The sequence below is a fragment of the Lathamus discolor genome, chromosome 7, assembly GCF_037157495.1.
Source record: "Lathamus discolor isolate bLatDis1 chromosome 7, bLatDis1.hap1, whole genome shotgun sequence".
NCBI lineage: Eukaryota > Metazoa > Chordata > Aves > Psittaciformes > Psittacidae > Lathamus > Lathamus discolor.
The window spans coordinates 21232795-21255395 of NC_088890.1; the positions used below are offsets into that span (position 1 = coordinate 21232795).

Genomic DNA, 22601 nt, shown 5'->3' on the forward strand with positions numbered 1-22601 from the left:
TCAGGTAGGAACCAGACATGAAACACTGGTGTTACAGGGGAGCATGAGATGTTTGAGCTGACTAAAGGCCCAGTGAGGAACATCAGCAACAGCGCACAATGGCCACAGTGTAAATGCACATGTATATAAATGCAGCTACTTAGAGATATATAAGTAACTGTTCCACACTCTGCTTGGCACCTATTACCTCTTCCATGTTTGTTTCCAGTTGCTGCACTTCATGCCCTTTCAGCTGGAGCTGTTCAGTGAGCTGTGTGATTCTCTCCGTGAGCTCCACGGGCGCTGCTTCACGGCCATCGCTATTGGTGGTCTCCAAGTAAGACATTAGCTTTTTCCACATCTTTTCATCACACCTATATAGACATTTAGAAAACAAATCAATAGACTAGGGGAACCTCTCAAGGAAGGTCCATGTTTGTAAAAGCCAGGTTTCCCGCAAAACTCTTGGCAGCCCAAATCACAATTTTGAGCCTGGCTAATGCTGCTTTGGAGTAGGTTGGGATGGGCAAAGGGGCCTGCTTCATACTGAAGCCATGGTACCTTCAGGTCATGAAATAGTCTTTGCAAAGGGCTCAGGAAGCGTTAACCTACCCACTGGCACAGCAGGGGAGCTTGGCCAGTATCTTCCTCATGTGGTCCACCTGGGCAGGCTGGTCTCCTGCCCACTTCTCCTCCTCCTCCTCATCAGAGGCAGCCTGACCCTCCACAGCGCGGAACAGCTGATCCTCTGCATAAGAAACCAGTAACACACATCAATCCCAATGGGCCACAGCTGTGGCACTTTAACTGCAGAAACAGAGAGGCAAAAAGAAGTGAGAGGTTAGAAACCCCAGTGGAGTGCAGCTCAGGGTCCTCCAGCATCTGTGGTAAGGGGCACCAAAGGTGAGGCAGGGGAGTCTCTGGAAGGGGCATTGCTTTAAAAACCTTGAATAATTTAGCGCTTTCTTGTAGGTAACTTGTAGTCATTTTGCTTCAGATTTCTTCTTTAAGCAGTTATAAGTGTGAATGATCAGTGTGCTGTAAGGGGTGGTAATTACTGTTCATGTGAGCCATGGAATATATGCTCTCAAGAGGAATGAGGAAGCACTGTACTGTGTGAGGTTATTTTTGCCTAGTCACTGTACCAGCTGAGCACATATTCAGAGTGCAGGAATTTGGTATAAATACTCTGTAATTCATTCATAATCTTAAGGTCCTTTCCAGCCCTAACCATTCTGTGATTCCCTCGCTGTTTTGTAAGGTCAGTGGTTTTAGTATCTAAATGCAATATTAGACCTATAGCTAACTAACATTTAGTTACATCTTTTTCTATCTCACATGCTAAGTAAGTTATAAACAAGCCATCTGCAATGCATGTAACTATGCAGGTACTATTACAGTAGTATTTCAGTACTGATTTGCCTGTAATTTACAAAAGCTATTGCATTTAACTCTTCTTTATCACAAGAAAATATTTGCTGGGACTTGGAGGATTATTATGATGCCTGTCATTTACTGGGAGTCTTTTGAGACCTTGAGCACATGAAAAACGCTGGTCACGCCTTTGTTCTGAATGTTCATTTTGAGCTGACATCAGGTTAAGCCAGTGTCAACATGATTTTTCATTTTAGACTTACTTACACTTAATCGCTGCCAGTTAATTAAATAGGATTAATGAATTCTAACAATCATCAAGTCAAACGCTGTTATTTCTTCATGTATCAAGCCACGTTTGACCTCGGGTAGTGTTCCGAGTGCTGTGCGTACGTAGTTCTTTGCGCATGGGAAAGGTGGTCTCAAGGGGATCACAGAATCACAGAATCACAGAATCCCAAGGGTTGGAAGGGACCTCAAAAGATCATCTAGTCCAACCCCCCTGCAAGAGCAGGGTAACCTACAGTACATCACACAGGAACTTGTCCAGGCGGGCCTTGAATATCTCCAGTGTAGGAGACTCCACAACCCCCCTGGGCAACCTGTTCCAGTGCTCTGTCACTCTTACAGTAAAGAAGTTCTTCCTGATGTTAACGTGGAACTTCCTATGTTCCAGTTTACACCCATTGCCCCTTGTCCTATCACTGGACATCACTGAAAAAAGCCTAGCTCCATCATCCTGACACCTACCCTTTACATATTTGTAAACATTGATGAGGTCACCCCTCAGTCTCCTCTTCTCCAAGCTAAAGAGACCCAGCTCCCTCAGCCTCTCCTCATAAGGGAGATGTTCCACTCCCTTAATCATCTTTGTGGCTCTGCGCTGGACTCCTTCAAGCAATTCCCTGTCCTTCTTGAACAGAGGGGCCCAGAACTGGACGCAGTATTCCAGATGCGGCCTCACCAAGGCTGAGTAGAGGGGGAGGAGAACCTCTCTTGACCTACTAACCACTCCCTTTCTAATGCACCCTAAGATGCCATTTGCCTTCTTGGCCACAAGAGCACATTGCTGGCTCATGGTCATCCTCCTATCCACCAGGACCCCCAGTGGCTCAGCAGAGACTCTCGGGTCCGTGTTTTTCTGTCTCATTTCAAGGGCACGGCACCTGCAGCCCAAGCTAAAACACCATTTGCAAGCGTTGCTGTGAGGACTTGTATGTGAGCTGCAGGTCTCTGTGCCAGGAGACAGTGAGTGGTCGCGGCCTGAGGGGCGTTGGGCAGGACCTCTTGGCAGGCTCTGCAGAAGGCCTTTGCTGCCCACTGCCAGTCCGTGGCGTGCTTCAGCCTCCCCAGCTCTATTTCCAGCACCAAAGGAAAGATGTTGTTTTCCTCCTTTGGTTAACATTGCACACGTTTGTTAATGCAGCTTTCATTCCAGTGGCATCCGATGTGCCTACTCTATAGGTTATCATGTTCACTAATGTATTGCCTAAGCATGAACAAAGCTCAACTGCGTGCTTTGTTGCTCTTTTAATTAGAGAATGAATGGCTGTGTTCACATGGCAATCCTCACACTGTATAAACTAACTTATTACAAGTGCTTGCTTGCCATGAGGCTGTGCACAGCCAAACCAACAAAAAGAGACTTTCTACGTTCAGTCTTTGATACATTAGCAGTGAGCTTTTTCTATCACCACTTCTTTTCTTGCTGTAGGAGTTCAAAGGGACAACAATCACAGCTTACAACCATTGTGGATGCTGCGAGAGCTCATCACGCAGTACTATGGATTCCTTGAAGAGCTTCAACTGGTATGTTTAACCCAGTAAATGAATTGCAGCACCTGACATAGCAGACACTCAGATTAGGCTTTTAGAAACAGAAGAAAAGGCCTGTGCATCTCAAGCAGCCTTCATGCTAAGATATTGAAGACTCTTGTAATACTTTCACCTCCATAGGAACGTCCTCTGCTCTGATTGAATGTGTAGGGAAAAGAGATTTCTGTGAAAGAGATCTTAGGTTATGATTAGCAGGACTGGAAAGCAGAAAGGAAAAACAAAACCTCTTATTCATCTCCTTTAACATAAAGACAGTATTTCATTAAAATTCTTCTACTATGCTAGTATTTTACACTTTATTATTGTGATATTTAGGCATTAATTTGTAAACTAGCTAATGCAGAATAATGTGTCCTATTCCACTGACACAATTGCTTTTCTGCTCTAAGGCATAAATATTTACTAAAAAGTGTATAAAAGCCCATAACTAATTCCGCACCTAGATGCATTTGCCTGGCATATCAAGGTTTATCCCAGCTGTTTGCTCATCCTTTTATTTGTCCAACTTTCTGAGTTATTTTCCTTTTCTGCCCGACTAATCCTTTTTTATCTGATGGAGCAGTTTTTCGTGGTTTTAAATCTATAAACCCACAATTTATTTCTTTGAAAAGCTTTTGCTAAAAAGCTGTTTGTACTTGAAATATGGGTAAGTGTAGACATGGCAACTGCCTTTGAGCTGGCAAAGTGTCTGACTTGATAAAAGTCTTAGTGAAAGCAGGTTTACTTTACAAGTCAAACCATATGGAGAACATGCTGCAGCGTTAATTGTATTGAAATGTCATCATTTTTCACATTCCCAAGCAGCTGCTTGCCAGGTCCAGGCAATAAATACCTAACATTAAGTTTCTGTCACTACATACAGCTCTCCAGTCTGCAGTAAAGATACCCTGTTACTTACAGCTGATGTCAGATAAGTGCTTTTGTCTTCTTTGAACTAGATCTATTCAAAAAACCCCAAAATAATCGCTGAAGGTAAGGCAGACTGAGCACACTTGGCATTTGCTGTCTAGTGGGCATGGGAGGCAGAAGATGTTTACCTTCTATGATGGCTATCATAAATGTGTCTCAGCATTACAGCAGTAAAATGAGCCCCCCAGATTGCTGTCTCTTTGTGAGCCCTTCTAACTGGCTGCTCTGCAAAGGCCTACCTGAGGTCATTGATAGTGAGAGCCCTTGGCAACCCCAGTGATTCAGAAGGCTTTCAAAGGATGCCTCATGCGGTCCCATGGGACAGCACAAGTGTCAAATGTTATGGCAGCAGTTAGTGCTGCATGTGCTAAACAAGTTGGACCTTGTCAGAGTCATTGAAGCAGCCGGCACGTTTCCAAAGAGTGACTGTACAGTATTGACTGGCTCTGCTGGAAGTTGTTCTGCTGCAGTTCTGAGTCTTTATTTACAAAGAAATGAAAACTTCATACTTTTAAGCCCAGAAAAAGGTTTTGGTGAGGTGAATCATATAAAAAAAAATCAGTTTTTTAAATCATAGGTCTAAGCGATACCTTCAGTCTTTCATCGAACATAAAATGATGCAGGGACTGAGAGATAGGAAGTTGGGATATTACCTTTTATTTAGGTCTAGGATTTCAAGATTCATTAGGACTGGTTTGTGGCTTTGCTGGGTTTAATACCTATATTAGGTTCTCTGCTGAGGATCTTACAGATCAGTGAGGAGCTAAAGTGCTTGGGTACTGGGTTTGGTACCGTTCTCAGAAGCCCCAGCCCCGCCGGTGGGCGAGCGCCGGTCCTGTTGTTCGACAGCCAGGCAGCATCTCCCGTCTGGTAAGGCTGCTCCCTCCTCCTGCTCAGGGCTGCTGCTTGAGGGAAGCTGGAATCTCATCATTTCTGACCTGGAAAGGAAGGGTGAAGTCAAGTGGACTTGTAGGAAGTAGGAGAAAGCAAGATAAACACACACAGCGTAGCACATGAATGACTCTGACTGCACTCATGCAGACTTGCCATAGCAAAACAGGGGTATTTGTGCTTGCAGAATTAAACCCCTGGGGGCTGCATTTGGTTGCTTCACAGAGAATCAAAGGAAGGTGGCCTTCAGCTGTTCTTTGGGTAATAAGAACTAAATGCTAGTTATAGCCTCTAGTTCAGGTCAAAGACATCTAGAAACTACATATGAGAACACTGCACTCTGGTCATAAACTCTTCCTTCTCCACTGGCAGTTTATGGCAGTGCATGCCTCATCTTTACTGTGGGCACCCTAATACCATGGCTAGGGTAGCAAGTCTTGCATCTGGTCATTTGGGCTGGTACTCTTACTCCAAAATGTCGGGCAGTTTTGACCTGAATCTTCCGAGTAGTGGAGACACAAAGCAGTGTCAGCCACTGAAAAGTCAAAAAGAATGATACAGAAACAGAGACATCTGAAAATCAGTGAGTTAATGGTAAGAAGCATCTCAGCAATGTGCTTCTGCATTGCTATCTCATTGGAAATGGTGTGTTTTTCTGAGTGGAATGTGGAGGGTATTGCACCTGAGTGTTTTAAAGGAAACTGCTTTCAAGTGGTGATACACAGATCAAGTAATGTACCTGATGAGTACGAGTCCTTAAACTTGCCAACAAAACGTATTTTGAGAAAAGAAATGAAGTTCAATGAAGGGCAGTGAGTGTTCAGACTGAGGAATTTATAGTTACCTAAATGGACAGGACTAGGGGAAGACCTTCAAGGAAATTCAGGGTAGCACATGTTAGAGACAAAATCCAGAACGTATTTACATGTAGTTGAGTTGAAAATGTTCTAATCCAGTTGGGAAAAGGACCCTTCTGTCAATCAAGAAATGAGCCAGGTCACTGTAAGTCACTGGGTGTAGTACAATGGAAACGTCTACTGCACACAAACTAAAATCTAATAACATGGGTTTATTTCCTAACAATTCAGCCTTCCAATACCTAAAAGGGGCCTGCAAGAAACCTGGAGAGGGGCTTGGGACAAGGGCCTGTAGGGACAGGCCAAGGGGAATGGCTTGAACCTGCCCGAGGGGAGACTGAGCTGAGCTCTTAGGCAGAAGCTCTTCCCTGTGAGGGTGCTGAGGCGCTGGCACAGGGTGCCCAGAGAAGCTGTGGCTGCCCCATCCCTGGCAGTGCTCAAGGCCAGGTTGGACACAGGGGCTTGGAGCAAGCTGCTCCAGTGGAAGGGGTCCCTGCCCGGGGCAGGGGTTGGAGCTGGATGAGCTTTAAGGTCCCTTCAACCCAAACCAGGCTGGGATTCTAATAAAATATTACATTTTGCAAAGAATGGGAATAGAATGTGAAATGCCAGAAATGATGAGTCCATTGGAGCTACTGCTCTCGTATTGGAATACATTTGGTTTGGTTCAGTTTTACTCTCACACCTGCTGTTTCATAGGGATGTACTGAATGACAATAATCACTTATTCAGAGGAAATACAATGGAAGTATGAAACACAGTTGATGTAATCAGTTCAGACACCCCTGTTTACATGCAGAGTAGTAAATAGTGTCTATGACATGGAAAGGCAACACCTAATATTGACTATATTTTAGGAGTCTTGTTTTTTCCCACAATGTACATGCGTAACTTAATTCCACACAATGTTACTGAAATCAAAGCTATGAAGAATTTAAGAAATCAGACTGTTATTAATGTAGCAAGATACTCATAGCTACGTTGGATAAATGGAAATGTGGTGGATCAGTCCACACATATAAGTTTGATATCGAGCATTTTCCAAGGTAGGAATAAGCTACCCCTCAAGTATGGAGTGAATCGAACACCACGTCCAATCCATAGCAAGCTTGTGTGCATTGTGTAATGTAATATTCTACATTTCCTATAGAGTGTGTTTCTATTGCTTCCTTTTTTACTATTTGGCAAGCATTTTTCTTTTAATAGTTACATCAGGATATTTTCCTATTTAGACCATTTAATAGTCCTACTCTCCGCAGTAGGAGCTGTCAGATAGATCACAAGGAATCTATATGCAGAAGAAAGCAAACTGAATTCAGGAGGTTTTTAAGTCAATTAAGTTCCCTCCAAATTTTTCCTCAGTTTAGTGGATGCTGAGTATTTCTCGTGCTTACCACATTCAATAGTCATCAACCGGAAGTGAGAGTTAAAGCCCTGAGCAATTGATCCTGCTGAAACAGAACATCATCTTTTTGTACAAATCTAAATACTTCCTGCCTGTGAGTTCAACTACTGCTGGAAACAGGACTTGGGATGCAGCAGTACAAAAGCTGATGCCAAGTTGGAGATAAGTATTGCAGAGAGCTTTTGTATTATCTAGTGCAGCTACTGTCAGTTCCTCCAGAACCACACCAATAGCAGTGCCCTTGTTGCTTGTCAAAGTACCTGAAGTAAGATAAGGAATTTAACAGCAACAGCCACCAAAGTCAGTGTGTCAGGATTTGTGTACAGACAGAAGCCGAGGGAAACCATTTATTTACCCCTTCGAGCAGAGCTGATTGCATAAAACCCAGTCCCGTGTTTTATTGATGACTTCTGGCATGATTTAGCTTAGCAACAATTGGATTTCCTGTAAGCCAAGGGAAATGGCAGTCTCCAGAATGGAGCCTGGCTAGTCGGTTAGCTCCATTAGTGCTGGAAAAAGGAATGATAAAGCAGTGCACAGATAAGAAGCGCTGTTAAGCTTGGGCATTCAAAATGGGGCTTCTGGAAGCATCGCAGAGCTACGGCGTTCCGTACAGTTGCTGTGCAATATAGTAGTGTCCCCCTGCCCAAGGGGGACATATTTATGTATGTGTATATATATATATACACATATATATATATGTTTTATTTTTTCTGAAGTGTGTTAATTTCCTTCATTTAAGACACAAATATCTTGGGTTCTGGTGTGCCATAAGAATCCTTGACAGCTTCTTGAGGATTGGGCCTGGTTTTGTGCAGATTGTTCTTTTAGGTTTGAGCTGCAGTATCATTTCGGAGGCCTCTAGAGCCCATTCACATCATGCAGACATGTTGACTTTTCAGTGAGCACTCACTGTAGCCTCAGAGCGGCTTAAGATTTTAACTCATAAAACATTGAGAATATTCGAGTATCATGGAAGTCTTTTCTAGCAAAAGTGGGTGACTGCTGTGATGTTCAGTGGGAGATCTGCTGGTGGTGTCCACACGTTACATCTGGCAGCCTGGCTTCTGTTTAGCTTGGAGTCCAAGGAGAAGTGTGGAAAAACACCCAATCCTTCCCATATAGTTCAGGACTTCGAGTAGCAGACTCCCTCTTCCCAGATGAGACTCAAGCCAGACCTAAGTAATAGCTCTATCATTTGTATAGTTCTTGCAAGGCAACTTATAATTAGTTGATGAAATCTGGTAATTCTATGTATGTATAATATACTGTCCTGGGTTCAGCAGTAGCAGTCAGTTTTTTCTCCTTAGTAGCTGGTGCAGCGCTGCGTTTTGACTTTCAGCCTGGCAACAGAGCTGATAACACCGATGGTTTTAGTTGTTGCTCAGTGATGTTTACTCTGATTATGGACTTTATGAGCCTCATGCTCTGCCAGGGACAAAGGGAGGCCGGGAGGAAGCAGAGACAGGACACCTGACCCAAGCTAGCCAAAGAGGTATTCCATACCACAGCACGGCATGGCCAGGGAGGTAACTGGGAGTTACCCAGCAGGGCACTCTCTCTTCTCGAGCGGGCTCGTTTCAGTGAGTGGTATTGCATTCTCTTCCCTTGTCATTTTCTCTTATCAATATTATCATTGGTGGCAGCAGCAGTGATTTGTGTTATACCTTAGTTACTGGGCTATTCTTATCTCAACCTGTGGGAGTTACATCCTCTCAATTCTCCTCCCCATCCCTCCAGGAGCAGGGGGGGTGGGAGGGTGGGAGGCAAGAAAGAGGGAGGAAAGGTGGGGGGAGTGAGTGGACGAGCTGTGTGGCTTGGTTTAAACCATGACATATATAATATATATAATTCATCGTTCTTGAGAGGGCCTCATCAGCTATCTCCTAATGTGGAGAAATTAAGGGAGCCACGCAGACAGCACACGCACTATTCACTAAAGACAGCCCTGTCTGTCTTCTCTGGAGATGCTCATCTGGGAAAATGGAAAGAAACGGAAGTTTTCAGCAAGGGTTTTCACACCCAGGTACTTCAGAATTTAAACCTTGGTTCTGGCGCAGGGTCTGCCATTTATACCAAATCACATTGTGCCTTAGTTTCCCCACCACAAGAAATACAGCAGGTTAGTGAACCTCAATAAAAGGCAGCCCAGATTCAGATGCAGCCCTGTTTTCTAGAACCATACATGGAAATTCGAGGTGTTCAGCAAAGGGACAGATCTTTAAATGTGTTTAAAGGAATGCATGGCCAGACAAGCTGGCATTTCAGAGCTCATCCTGCCAGATAAGAATGAAGGGAAAAAGGAAGCAGCAGCACGAGTACGTACAGAAATGTTAACCCAACCTCCCCCCCCCCCCCCCCCCCCCAGGAGAGCAGCTCATAGATAATGTCAAGGATCCACTGGAAATAACAGAACTGGAAATGTGTTGTTTTGGTCCATCCTGCCTGGAACCCAGTGTTGTGAGGTGCTGGGTACAGGTTTATCCCCAGCAGGGACCGTGGAAGGCAAGAGGAAAGGACAGGACCAACAGCCTGATGACAGAGGTAAAGGGAGGGGAGTATCCTGTGCAGTGGAGTTCCCAAGCAGGGATGTATGAACACAGCTGGCTTTCCTTCATGTCATCCAAAGCCGGTGTCATCTGCCAGGTTTGGTGCCAAAGATCAGGAGGCACAGCTACAGAGCTTTTCAGCTATACAAAACCTTCTAACACTGCTCATGTAGCTGTGAGGGCACACTTGCCAGTCCTCCAAACTATAACCAGAAACCAAATATGACATGGATTGAAGAAGGTGCCAGACAGCAGTGCTGCACAGAACCAGAATAACCTTAAGGATACTAATGAATCTTTGCTGCCTGTTGGAAGAAAGGGGCTGTTTCCTTCTTTTATTTTGCCATCAATATAGGATCCTACATTCACTTTTTATTTGCTTCAGTGCCAAAGCTGCACCTTTAATTTCCAAGTGGCAGAGTTTTGGGGATGTAAAGAGCAGCCTGACAAAAGAGGCCAACCGTTATGCTTTCAAAGGAGGAATCTTCACTCATTCTTAAGCATAGGTTTAATTCTTTTCTCATTAGTATTCATACAGCATCAAATGGGTCTTCATAAATGAGAAGAAGAGTGAATAAACAGCACATTTGTTTAGGGCAAAGATCAGAGGGGAGAGCAGTGCTGAGGCTGCCTGGGAAGCGTTTGGGTATGGAGCAGTGTGGCCAGGCTCCCATGGAGACAGGCAGACAGTCCACATTCATGTCAGGGTCTTTGTGCTGCAGATAATGGGCCGCTCTGGAGAAGGAGAGTTGAAGAAGGGAGAGTTTGCAAAGTGCTGGACCTTGAAGTAATGACCATGACTAATTGGCTTTTAATTGCCTCTCATTGCTGTGGGAACTGCAGCAACCCCCCTGCTTCGGGTGCTAAACACATCTTAAACCTCAGTCATTCCTAACTAAGCATAAAATAACTGTGGAATTATTTAGCGTCGCATTCATAGACCTTTAACCAGGTGAATTGTGTGGAGCAGATCAAACAGCTGTCTGAACGTGGACATTGCCCTCACTATAGTTCCACAACCTCAGCTGTACTTTGAGAAGTGTATGAGGTGTTTGTAACGAGAATGAGGTGTGATCTTTATTTCTGTGCTGTTTTACCCAAACCGTCCCCGTTCAGGGAACCTGGAATGGTTTCAGTTTTGATTTTTCCCCTCCAGGGAGTTACAGAGTTCAGAAGGTGTGCATGTTTCTGATTTATTTATGACTTTTCACGTAACATTCAGATCAAACAAGTGTTCAGGCTGGAGCTTAGTGTCTGCGTGGGGTTTTGACTGCATCTGTCTTTGGTTGGTGCTGTGAGCCCCTCTCCAGCAGGAATCATGTGAATGAACTTCCTCTGAGCAATCTGGGTTTTAAATTTCTTAATCTCAGGTTCTAAACAGCTTGATCTGTAAGGTATTACATATGAGGTTTTAGTAGCTATAATAAAGATGTAAAGAGCCTTTATAATACTGGCTATAGCGCTGGGAGGTTTCCGGTTACTGACTGAATTTCACTTTCTTGCCAAAATCACCATCGCAATGTGTTTTCTTGCAGAATCTTTTCCTCCACACCCTCTATGAACAGGCACATCTTGGCACTGTCACGAGTAGCAGAGTTCTGCCTTGCTGCCATGCAAATTTCCATGCACAGCTTTTGCATTGCACGTTGCTTTCCTATGCCGTTGGGGTTAAATCTCTCACCATACATTAATTTCGCAGGATGATCTTATAGATTTCAGGCAAGCAAAAATGACGGAAGTCAATGAATTCCTAAATGTCCTTGTATCTCTTTTGTCTGCAGCACAGACTTGTTTCGAAGAGCTCTGAAGTACTGAACATACTTCAGTCCATGGCCAAGAAGAAATACATCTCTCTCCTTTAAACCTTGCTTCCACTCTGCACCCTCTCTGTGCAACTGGAATGGGTTGCCCAGGGAGGTTGTGAGTGCTCCATCCCTGGCGGTGTTCAAGGCCAGGTTGGATGAAGCCTTGTGTGGGATGGTTTAGTGTGAGGTGTCCCTGCCCATGGCAGGGGGGTTGGAACTGGATGATCTTGAGGTCCTTTCCAACCCGAACCATTCTATGATTCTATGATTCTAAGTTGTGCACGTGCTTGTGCTGCTATGATGCTAGATTTGTGACATGAGGTGTGTTTAAAACACTCCTGTTTCTGGAGAGGAGTCTGCAACTTGGATCAGTGCATGGCCTGAGAGTCAGGGGATGGCAAAGCACAGGGCTGGGACGGGGCGGGCAGATGGAGACCTTCTGGTTGGATTTTACTGCTGATGGAAACACACCATTGAATTACAACCTGAACAGGTACAGTGGTTGCAGTGAGAATGAGAATTACAGCAACAGCAGCCATGAACATGGAGAAAGGAGACAGGGCTGGGATAGAGATAGAGGGAGAAAGGATGAAGTATGAAGCAGAAAGTGCTTAAGGGTCCAACACACTCCCTGATACAATGTGGGATGTTATCCAAGCTATTGAAGTCTTGCCACTGCTCTCCTATCAGTACCTGTTTGGACAAACCATCTACAAATGAGTTTCTCCTCCCTTCCCCTCTGCAGCTCCCCATGGAGGATGCGAATTTACTGTGCTGTCAGTCGCTCAGTTAACCAGGAGCAGAAATCTATGCCAAGAACGTAGAGAATCTGACCCCGTTCATGGAGACCACGGATGTCATGAGGATGCTACCTGCTGCGCGTTCTTGTGCGTTAAGTGTATTTGGTTTGGGTTTTTTTAAGGTTATTTGGGAAATTGCAGTCTCTTCTTCCTATGTGACCTTTGCCTCATTCAAGGCAGGGGATGAATGAAATCTGTGGATGGACAACAACTTTAAAGAGAAGGAAACTTCTGCAGTTCGTTCTTCATCTACTGTGAAAGCTACAAGTAGTGAGTCAGGTGAGACACGGGGACAGAATGGGTACTGTCCTTGTTAAAGCAACTAAATGCTCCTTTGAGGAGGTAGATTCTACTCTCATCTCCACCAGAGACCCTGCATAATGCTGGGCAAATCAGTCTTTCTACACATAACGTCCTGTTCTATGTGTGCAGGTAATAAGTGGGTCCTAATGGTTTAGGGGTTTTTTGACATGGAATTTGAGACTATGGGGCTGCAGCTTCACAGTCTCATAGGAGAGCCAAAGTATGGGACCATGGAGATAATGCTGTGTGTGGGTTGCCCTGAAACACCAGGTACTGTGAGCATTGACAGAAGTCAGAGTGGGCACCTAAAATGAGCAGAGTTCTGAATGCAATCTTTAGTCTGGTAGATGATGCTGTGGTGAAGAGAATACCAAAACCCTCCTCATTCCTTTTCAACCTACCAGTTAAGGCCATATTTACAGTTAAGATAAATGTCAGTGCCTTAAGCCTAAGTACAAATTAGGTGCTCTCATGCATGGATATACCCCCCCCCCACCATGCATACATAACCTCCTTGCAAATAAATGACTAAGGAAGCTGAATTCAAACCGCACGGACCTGTTTCAGTCTGGGATTTACAGAGTGCATTCCTTCCGGCTCTGAGGCACAGCTCAAGATGTGGGTTTCACTGTTTGGTGTTTTCCTTGACCTTTAGTTAGTTTACCATTATTAATAAGCTATTAGTCATTTGGGCTGCTCTGTGGAAGCCAACATTTGGTAACTAGGCTAAACAGATGAGGTAACTATAGTGCTGCTGTAAATCCTGCACCTAGCAAGGGATTACGTTACATGGCAGTAGTTCTCAAGTATATCCTTGATGAACCAGGCTGCTTTTTGCTCCGGGAAGGGTATTTTAAGGTCAGTAGCCACTGTACTATCCAGGAGAAACGTACATCACTTTGGAATGATGTCATTCAGATATTCCTGCCCCTTGATGAATTCTTTTGTGACAAGCTAACGGAAATAATTCCCAGATGTTGTTCCACTGGAATCAAGAGCTCTATTACCACACCCTGCAGCTAGCAACTCACATGCTTGCACTGAAATCTAGAGTTCAGATGCACACAATGCAGGCCTAACTAAAACTAGGTAAATTGAAGTGGCATTTGTTCTTGATGGGGCTAATAGTTCGAAAGCTATTTGCTAAAGCTTGCACAAAGCTTGGTGGCACTCTGAATTAAAAGCCTGGATCCAACTTTCCTCCTGGTCACGGAAATAGAAGTCATAGATCCAGTACTCCCTCTTCTTATCTGTTACACAGCTCTGCTCTGGGGCTTCCCTTGCATACTGGAACAATCGTTTTAATTCGGTATAGCTGAAGTTTGTGTGAAGCTGGCAATGTCAGAATCATTCCAAAAGCCCCCAGGACTCAACAGATTGGACCTGGGACTGGTGCTAGACCCCACAATAATGTGACGTATCCCAGCAGTCTGTATCTGAAGAGACAATGCTGAGGGATAGCTGAAGGACCAGAAGGGCTTTATTTAGTATCGCAGTGACCACTAACCATTGGTTAAATAACAGCATCTCCCTGTTACACCAATATGTTGAATCTTTTCAGCACAGAAAGCCAAATCCCCCTTGGTGGGCATTCATCATAGGCCCTGTGGGTGCAGCAGGAATTCAGGGTAGCTGGCTTTGTGCAGGTGGATTAAGAAGACTTCTGCTGTTGGTTTGCACACCATGCCATACCAGCCAAGTCAGCTGTGTTCCATAACAGCAGAAGAGAATGTGGACGGTATTGGCAGTGGCCTGGATCCAGGCTGCCACTTCAGCACTGGGGGCTGCGCCAGGCTGCTTTCCCCGAGATACTTCACATCCTGTGAGTGCCCTTCCTTAGGTTTACATCCTCCAGCCCTGCTCTAGGCAGGATATAGATCCTGCCACCTGGTGTTAGCTGGAGACTCTACTAGCAATGGTATGGGTCCACTTCAGACAAGCAGTGCAAGCAATTTACTTCTCCAGCTTATCAGGAAGTGTGTGTCTGAAGTGAGCCTGAAGCTCATGTGAGAACAAGTTCTCACTTGAGACCATGCTTTGGCCAAGAAAGGTTGGACCAGATGATCCCTGAGGTCCCTTCCAAGCCGGAATTCTATGACTTCCGGCCCTCTTTGCTTCCAGTCAGGTGGACAGTCCCATTGGCAGAACTTCTCTCTGGACATTTTTTGATATCTCCTTTTAGCCCATAAGGAATAACAACAGAGGCATGTGAACAAATACCACCATGGCCCCCTCTAATTACATCGGCATGAGGTGCATGTATGCATTCTCCAAAGCCTTCTTCCTGACCTCCAAGGCTTTGTTTTTGGAGTTCTCTCTTTCTCCTGGAACCCTGACTTGTATTTTACAGAAAGAGGCTTGAAAGCCTACAGTGAAAAACTAATAAATACCATGAAATTCTAAACCACTGATAGCTATAACCCAGACACTTGATATAAGGCGTAGAAGCCAGATAAAGAAGTGCAACAGAGCTGCAGCCCTGGAGATAATTTCCTTCTGTCATTGCTTGTGCAACAACCAACCCCTCTCGTGTATTCCTTCACGTAGACACGTGCTACTTAATCCAGAGGAATCCTTCTGTTATCTTCTGTGCGCTAGAGTGTACGTCAGTAAAGATCGTATGTCCAGTGATGGTTTTAATGTCTCCTAGATAAAGAAATGTGCTCTTCCTAAACAAAGTCAGGGAGTGCTTGGCAGCAGGGTAGGGATCCTACTGAATAAGCTCTTAGAGCTTACAGCGTCCGACAAAAGGCTCTTTGTCAGTTCTCTGATGTTTGCAGACCTGCAGATATCACCGAGATACGTGCCAGTTCCTATGGACTGCCCCGTGAATTCCTTTAGGACATACTTCAGAACTTCACAGACATAGAGCCCCACGGATTTGGAGTGGCAGAAAAGGAAGATGGCTCACTTAAGGCACAACATTGCTGTTAAAGTGGCTGCAAGTTATTTCCTACTGAAGCTGGAAAACACATCATTAATGTATGTTAACAGGAGGGGCTGCACCCATCGATTCCGTGGCTGAGTCAAACGCTTCTCAAGCTCCTGCAGGACAGTTGCATGAAGGCCTGTCTCATTGTCTGGTCCCTGCAGAGCTGTCCTGAGGCCACTGCTGGGCCCCAGTGTGCGAAGGGAGCACGTGGGTACTGTGGGACCTGAGCCCGAGGTGTCAGTGCCAGCAGCCCTCTGCTGTGAACGTGGGGAAGTCACAGCTTCCAAGTTCCTCAGATCCTGTATCAGGAAGCCACAACAACAATTGCCTCATACTGCTGTGTTTTCTGTTTCACCGATGCTCGTAAAAACATCCTTACCTCTTGAGAGGCTGTTTCCCTACTCGGTCCTGTATAATTCTGCGTGCTCCTTCATATTTAAGCTCTGTGCTATTCTGATGCTTATTTGAACTCGTTTTAAGTTTCCCGAAAGCAGCCTGCCCTTTGCTTTCTTGAAGCCTTTACTGTTCTGGCAGCTGATGTGTGAAGAATAACACTGCCTTTATAGTAATCCCAACTTAATAACTTTCCTTCCCAAATGTTTATAAAGTCATTTGCCAGTTCATAGAGATCAGAAAAGACGGTTTAGTATTCCTGCATTTATTATAGTCCTAGGTATATTTTGACAGCAAATATAGCAGCTTCTATTTAATCTTTGATTGGTTACATGTTTGAATAGGAAATTTATTATTTGGAGGTTGAAAAGGCAGTGTCAGAGATGTCCCATATCCTCACATAACTGTTCCCTGTGTGTAAGAACTGATTTCTTACCCTGTGTGTGTAGCACTCTGGCTCATCTGCTTTCTCCATGGGTGGACCTCTGTTTGTCTTAGCAGTGCCTCCAATTTCTTTCTCTGATGAACCCCAGTCCAAGCAGGTTTGCATTGAAGTTATCACCAAATTTAGTTAAGCTTTGCCTAAGTTTAAACTTTTCACAGTCTCTTTCCTCCTACAGCAGAATACGTGAGCAAGTGCATATTTTTAGCCAAAGATGTAGTCTCATCGAGATAAACCAGTTTAATTACATTTTAGCTCTGTTATATCAGTTGTAACCCTTACATAAATGAAGTTACATACATCCTTACTGAGTAAAGATTCCTGTGTTACTGTTTTCAAACCACTGACCTGATCCAAGTTCAGGTTATGGTTTGTACAAGCTCATTTAACAGCTTTCCTAATGCTTTTCATTTATAAGCTATTTTTCAGTTTCTCCTCTAATATGATTATACTGTGCTCATTTCATAAAACTGTGATTCAGATAAGGTTCAGGCAATCTCCAATAGTCCCCTGGGATGTACTCCTCCATCTCTTCTGTCAGTTACTCACCTGGGATTTGCAGCAACATCACTGAACACTTGTAGAACGTCAACATAAATTAATACAAGTATTTAGTGGAGGGAGAAAAGGGCTGGGCCGATTTGTTTCTGTCTCTTCTGAAAAATGAGATGCCAGAAATGCAGGTTAATGTACAGCAAACCTCCGGGTTTTAATGCCTTCCAGCAGAGCAAAGATGCTACTGCAAGGGACTGCAAGCTAAAATGGTTAAGCAACTGGGATATGGGAAGGTCCTGAAAGGTCCTACACCTGGGTCGGAGCAATCCCAGGCACAGCTACAGACTGGGCAAAGAAGAGATTCAGAGCGGCCCTGCAGAGAAGGACTTGGGGGTGCTGGTCGATGAGAAAATGAACATGAGCCGGCTGCAGTGTGCGCTCGCAGCCCAGAAACCAACCGTATCCTGGGCTGCATCAAAAGGAGCGTGACCAGCAGGGCGAAGGAGGTGATCCTGCCCCTCTGCTCTGCTCTTGTGAGACCTCACCTGGAGCATTGTGTGCAGTTCTGGTGTCCTCAACATAAAAAGGACATGGAACTGCTGGAACAAGTCCAGAGGAGGCCACAAGGATGATCAGGGGACTGGAGCACCTCCCGTATGAAGACAGGCTGAGGAAGTTGGGGCTGTTCAGCCTGGGGAAGAGAAGGCTGAGTGGAGACCTCATAGCAGCCTTCCAGTACCTGAAGGGGGCCTATAGGGATGCTGGGGAGGGACTCTTCATCAGGGACTGTAGTGACAGGACAAGGGGTAACGGGTTAAAACTGAAACAGGGGAAGTTTAGATTGGATCTAAGGAGGAAATTCTTTCCTGTTAGGGTGGTGAGGCACTGAAATGGGTTGCCCAGGGAGGTTGTGAGTACTCCATCCCTGGCAGTGTTCAAGGCCAGGTTGGATGAAGCCTTGGGTGGGATGGTTTAGAGTGAGGTGTCCCTGTCCATGGCAGGGGGGTTGGAACTGGATGATCTTGAGGTCCTTTCCAACCCTAACTATTCTATGATTCTATGATTCTAATAAGCATACATTGAAAGACACTTAAGAAGTGTAACTTCAACACAGTAGGCCACCAAAGACAGAGGGTAAACATGCTATCATAGTCATATTAGCATTAGCTGGACAGTGCTGCTTGATGCTAATGGATTATTGGCCAGATCTCGATGGCTTCTCATTTCTGGAATTGCTACTGCACTATTAAGGCCTGTATTTGTATAGAATGTGGCTGTGGTGTTAGACTGCAGGACTGCTGGTGTAGGATGCAAATGATGTAACTTACCATAAATGTACATTGTGCCAGTGTCAGGGAATCATGACCTAACCTGTCTGAAATCAGCAGGTTCTGGGATAAAACCAAAATCAATCATAGTCTCCCATAGGAAGAGTTACCAGGGACTGTAGTGACACGACAAGGGGTGACGGGTTCAAACTGAAACAGGGGAAGTTCAGGTTAGATATAAGAAAGAAGTGAGGGTGGTGAGGCACTGGAATGGGTTGCCCAGAAAAGTGGTAAATGCTGCATCCCTGGCAGTGTTCAAGGCCAGGTTGGGCAGAGCCTTGGGTGACATGGTTTAGGGTGAGGTGTCCCTGCCCATGGCAGGGGTTGGAACTTGATAGTCCTCTGAAGGTCCTCTCCAACCCAAACCATTCTATGATTCTGTGAAGAGCAATTTCTCCAGCACTGATGTATGGCTGGGATAATGTCCTAAAATTGCCTGTACATAGACCCTTCAGGTGTGTTCCCTGTTAACTGGGGCAATGGTAGAGCGAAATCCTGGCAGAAGCTCTTGACAAGAACCATACTGTCAGTGATAACATGACTTGCTTCTGCAGGGCAAAGGAGCAGGCAGGTTTTATTAGAACTTAAAATAACTCTTGCTCCTCCCCACAACCCTCCTTTTTTTCAGCTATTCTAACTGAACAAGCAGAAAACTTGATCGAGCAAGTAGGTGCTGCCCTGGAAAGTGCATGTAGATTATCTAACAGGAGTATGAAAAATGGAAACAAAAGCACCTTCCATCCTTTAACGATCCCTGCAGTTGGTCTTTGAAACACTCAGCCACTCAGTAGAACTGCAGTACTTGGGGAGTAAATGTCATCCAGATTCAGTGGGGCTGAGCAGGCCTTCGGAAACAGACACGAGATTATGTGGAAATACATTAAGTACATTTGCTATTTTCATCTGGATTTTCTAGCTCCACAGTCTTGAAACTTAGATGAAAGCAAATCAAAGCTACCTTAAAGGTAACTGAAGTAATGCAGAAATCAGTTGTGAGAGTGATTCAGTTTAAGGTGCTGTGTATTTAAGGTATTGCAGAACTTGCTGCCATTAGGTTATGAAAGAAGGTACCTTCTGTAGGGAAGATCTTTACTCACATATGGCTCAGTGCTGCTGTGTTACTCCCTGAGTAATGGCTGGTCATATGTGGACACCAGAGAGTATAGCACAGCCCTGTGGTTGCTCTCGAGTAGCAGAGCTCAGAAATGAGGTGAAGGAGAGACGGGCAGATGGAAGTTGTTACTGGGGAAACTCCTTATGGGAAGGTTGGGGAACGTGGACTCGTGTTTTCCCAATCAGCGTTACTCTAAATGATTCTAACAAAATGCTTCGGTTCTTTGCTTCGCTTTTTCTTTTCCTCTTATTTAATTGTCCTAAGGCAATGCTCATGGCAGGTTCTGCCCTCTTGTCCCCTCTCTGCACACCCCCCATAGCTTGTCTGAGTGCTCAGAGTTGCCTCCGTGGGACACAGCACTACTCCCATCGTGTGCAGCCTCTGCCCTGACGGGCGCCCATCGTGGGTAAAGCCAGTCCTTCTGGGCAGTCTCACAGGTATTTAGAAACAGATACTTCCTTTTGTTTTCATAGAGTTTCCTCAATAGGTTTCCACAGGAAACGAGGGAAATCTGTATGAAAAACAGGAAGCAGCTCTCAGGAGTTCTCTGTAACATAGCACAGGGAGGAAGACTTAAAATAAATGCGGTTGTTTGAAGCGGTTGGAGATAGCAGTTGGATTCTCTTACTGTAAACACAAGGATTAAATTTAACATCATAGGGCTGCACTAGAATTCAACACCGCAGGTAGTTATGAAAGTGTATTGAACTCTCTACTTGAGTAGACAGTAGGTGACTAACGTTTAAACTTCTGCAGCCGGGCTTTTCCACCCTATTTTCTCTTTCCACTTTGCTGCCCTGGGCAACTCTTCTGGAAAACTTCTCATCTGCTTCAGCCTTGGCTCGAATTCCAAATTTTCTAATGCTGACCCATTCCTCTTGCATCCAATATGAGACTTAATATTTTTCTTCACCCCTTGACATTCCACAGTACAGCTTCAAATCCTGAGGTTTATGTACTGGAAGGAGGACAGGTTAGGATAAAACGTGACACGCAGAAAAACTTGTAATAAAAACCTTCTAGAAATTTCACTTTGAAGTTCTTTCTGACCCATCTTCAAACTCCCCTGAAGTTCCAAATGTCATGGAGAAGTTGTTCTAACTTATACCGTGAGCACTGAAAAGGGAGGAGGAAGTTCGTAACTCTCCAAGCAAGTAGAGCCGCACTAGGGAAGTGTTCCAGTTGATGCTGGCTGCATTAGGGAGCTTATTAGTCTGTGTAGTCTCAGGTAGGTGGAGGTGGCTTCTTAGAAAATGGGGATACAGCATGTGGGATGACAGGTTTTGAGGAAGAAACCCTTAGATTTGTAAACCCTTAAGAGGAAATTTGAGCTTAATTTTACTGACACTTTCTACATTTACTAAAGCCAAACGTCGGTAATAAGTTGGATTTGGCTTTCACAGCATGTTGCTTTTATTTTGGTTAGGGATAATGTATTCTGTGCTCATTTCTAATACAGAAATGGGTAAAAAATGAAAGCAGAATGTGTTCCTGAGTTTTACTGCTAGGCTTTCAGGAATTAGCAATGTTACCTTTCAAGAGAGATATGAAACAAAAGTTCAAAATCCTCACAACCCAAAAGCATCTAACCCCAAGCCCCTTTTAGCCATACTACATATCTGAATTTGGACAGCTATACTAGCTCTGTCCCAGAATTACATGGAAACATCTTAGGCATGGCGTATTCTACTTGGTGTAGTTTCCAGTAGAGTGAGTGTAAAAGGTTTTGTCTATCTGAAATAGTCCTGCTGAAATCAGAGCAGAAACAGGACCGCTACCCGGCAGTGTTTCTGGATGTCCTTCAGCTTAGCCCCACAATAAAGCCTGACGGGTTTTCTTTGTTGCTTGAATTAAAACTGGTGAACAGCCTGGTGTCTGCCTGTGTATCTCAGTATCCAGGAATCTGGAGGCAGTGTTTCATCTGAGATGACAGACTGAAAAACCCTAATAGTAGGTATTTGTAGTGTATGTAGATGGTTTTATTTATTTTCTTCTGTGGATACTTTCAACAACTAAGTGGTGAAAAAAGATCAGTGTAGTCTGTTTGCAACACTGTTGTAGCATTAAGCTTGGAATTTATCAGTAGAGACCCCTTTTCCCTCTGAAATACCACTTGTGGTTCCAAAATGATCTTTATTTAACTTATTATTAGAAGAGACTTGCAACAATCTCTCATTAGGTGAATATTTGCCACTCTGTTGTGTGCTGGCGTGTTGAGTAACTGAGAGGGATTCTATAATCCCGAGAGCGAATTTTTAGATACTGTAGTGATCAGGCTGGCAATAGCAGCTAAAGGGAGGATGTAATGTGCTCTGCCAGCATTTTTGATTGTAAATTCCTTGAAACAGTGCCTGAGTACATTTAAACATCATATATCTGGAGGGTCTTTAAAACAAGATGCTGGCAGTAAGCAAAGCCAGCTGTACGTTTGTGTCCTTAAAGGATTAATGACAGCATCCCCTGAGCATGCAGAGGTCTGGTCTGCATTAGCAAAGGCTCACTGAACTGTATTCATCCTGGCCATACCTGGGGTATTTCGGATCAATACCGCTTATTTGCAGGTCCCCATACTTCTGGGAATGGAAATGATCTTAGTTTCAGAGTAAGGGCCCACTATTAATGCTTGAGAAGTGACAGGCTCCAGATTTGATGATGGGTCTAAGCTGGTAAAAAACAACTGGTGCCTAAGCTTCATTTTCTAGCAGAAGCATTTGTTTAAAATACCAGATCACTGCCAGATCTCTAGTTAAAACCCAAACACATCATTAGCAACAGACAGAATGGATATTTCCCTTGCAGATCTATTTCAGATAGCCCGTCATGCACAACTGCCTCAAGCAGCCTTCAGGTGTCTGTACTGGTGACGACAAAGTATCTTGTGGTGAGATTGCTGGCAGTTGAAAATTGTTATTTAAATGCACTTTTGAGACTAATGAGAATTGAGGCCCCTGGGTCCATAACGGCGTAGCAGAGTTATGGCATGATACACGTTCCCAGTACTCCTTAAGACCGCTGTTTACTTCGGTTCTTAGGCCATGAAGGATCAAAGGTTACTCCAGAGTGTATCATGACTGTTTAGGAAAGGGCTTAGCAAAGTCTTGACCCATGGCAGAGCTTCAGCGCCTGCCTTTATTTCACAGGAGTTCCTCATCTGCAGCCTTCTAGCAGGTCCAGGCAGTGTGGTCCTGT

The 22601-nt window shown here is 44.5% G+C and overlaps 1 protein-coding gene and 1 long non-coding RNA gene across 4 annotated transcripts in view; one reads left to right on the top strand and one right to left on the bottom strand.

Annotated features, from left to right (window-relative positions):
* Window positions 1-22601, bottom strand: part of EFCC1 (EF-hand and coiled-coil domain containing 1) — a 53963-nt gene that overhangs the window by 10342 nt on the left and 21020 nt on the right. For all 3 annotated transcript variants that reach the window (XM_065687894.1, XM_065687893.1, XM_065687895.1), the window contains exons 3-5: window positions 4891-5036; window positions 592-727; window positions 188-353 (exon numbers count right to left, since the gene is read on the bottom strand). In XM_065687894.1, the coding sequence (XP_065543966.1) occupies window positions 188-353; window positions 592-727; window positions 4891-5036 (448 nt within the window). The remainder of the gene's footprint in view (window positions 1-187; window positions 354-591; window positions 728-4890; window positions 5037-22601) is intronic.
* On the top strand, window positions 755-12679 carry LOC136018564 (uncharacterized). Its single transcript, XR_010614483.1, has 3 exons — window positions 755-866; window positions 3068-3162; window positions 12351-12679. It is a non-coding gene; the product is annotated as an uncharacterized LOC136018564 (long non-coding RNA).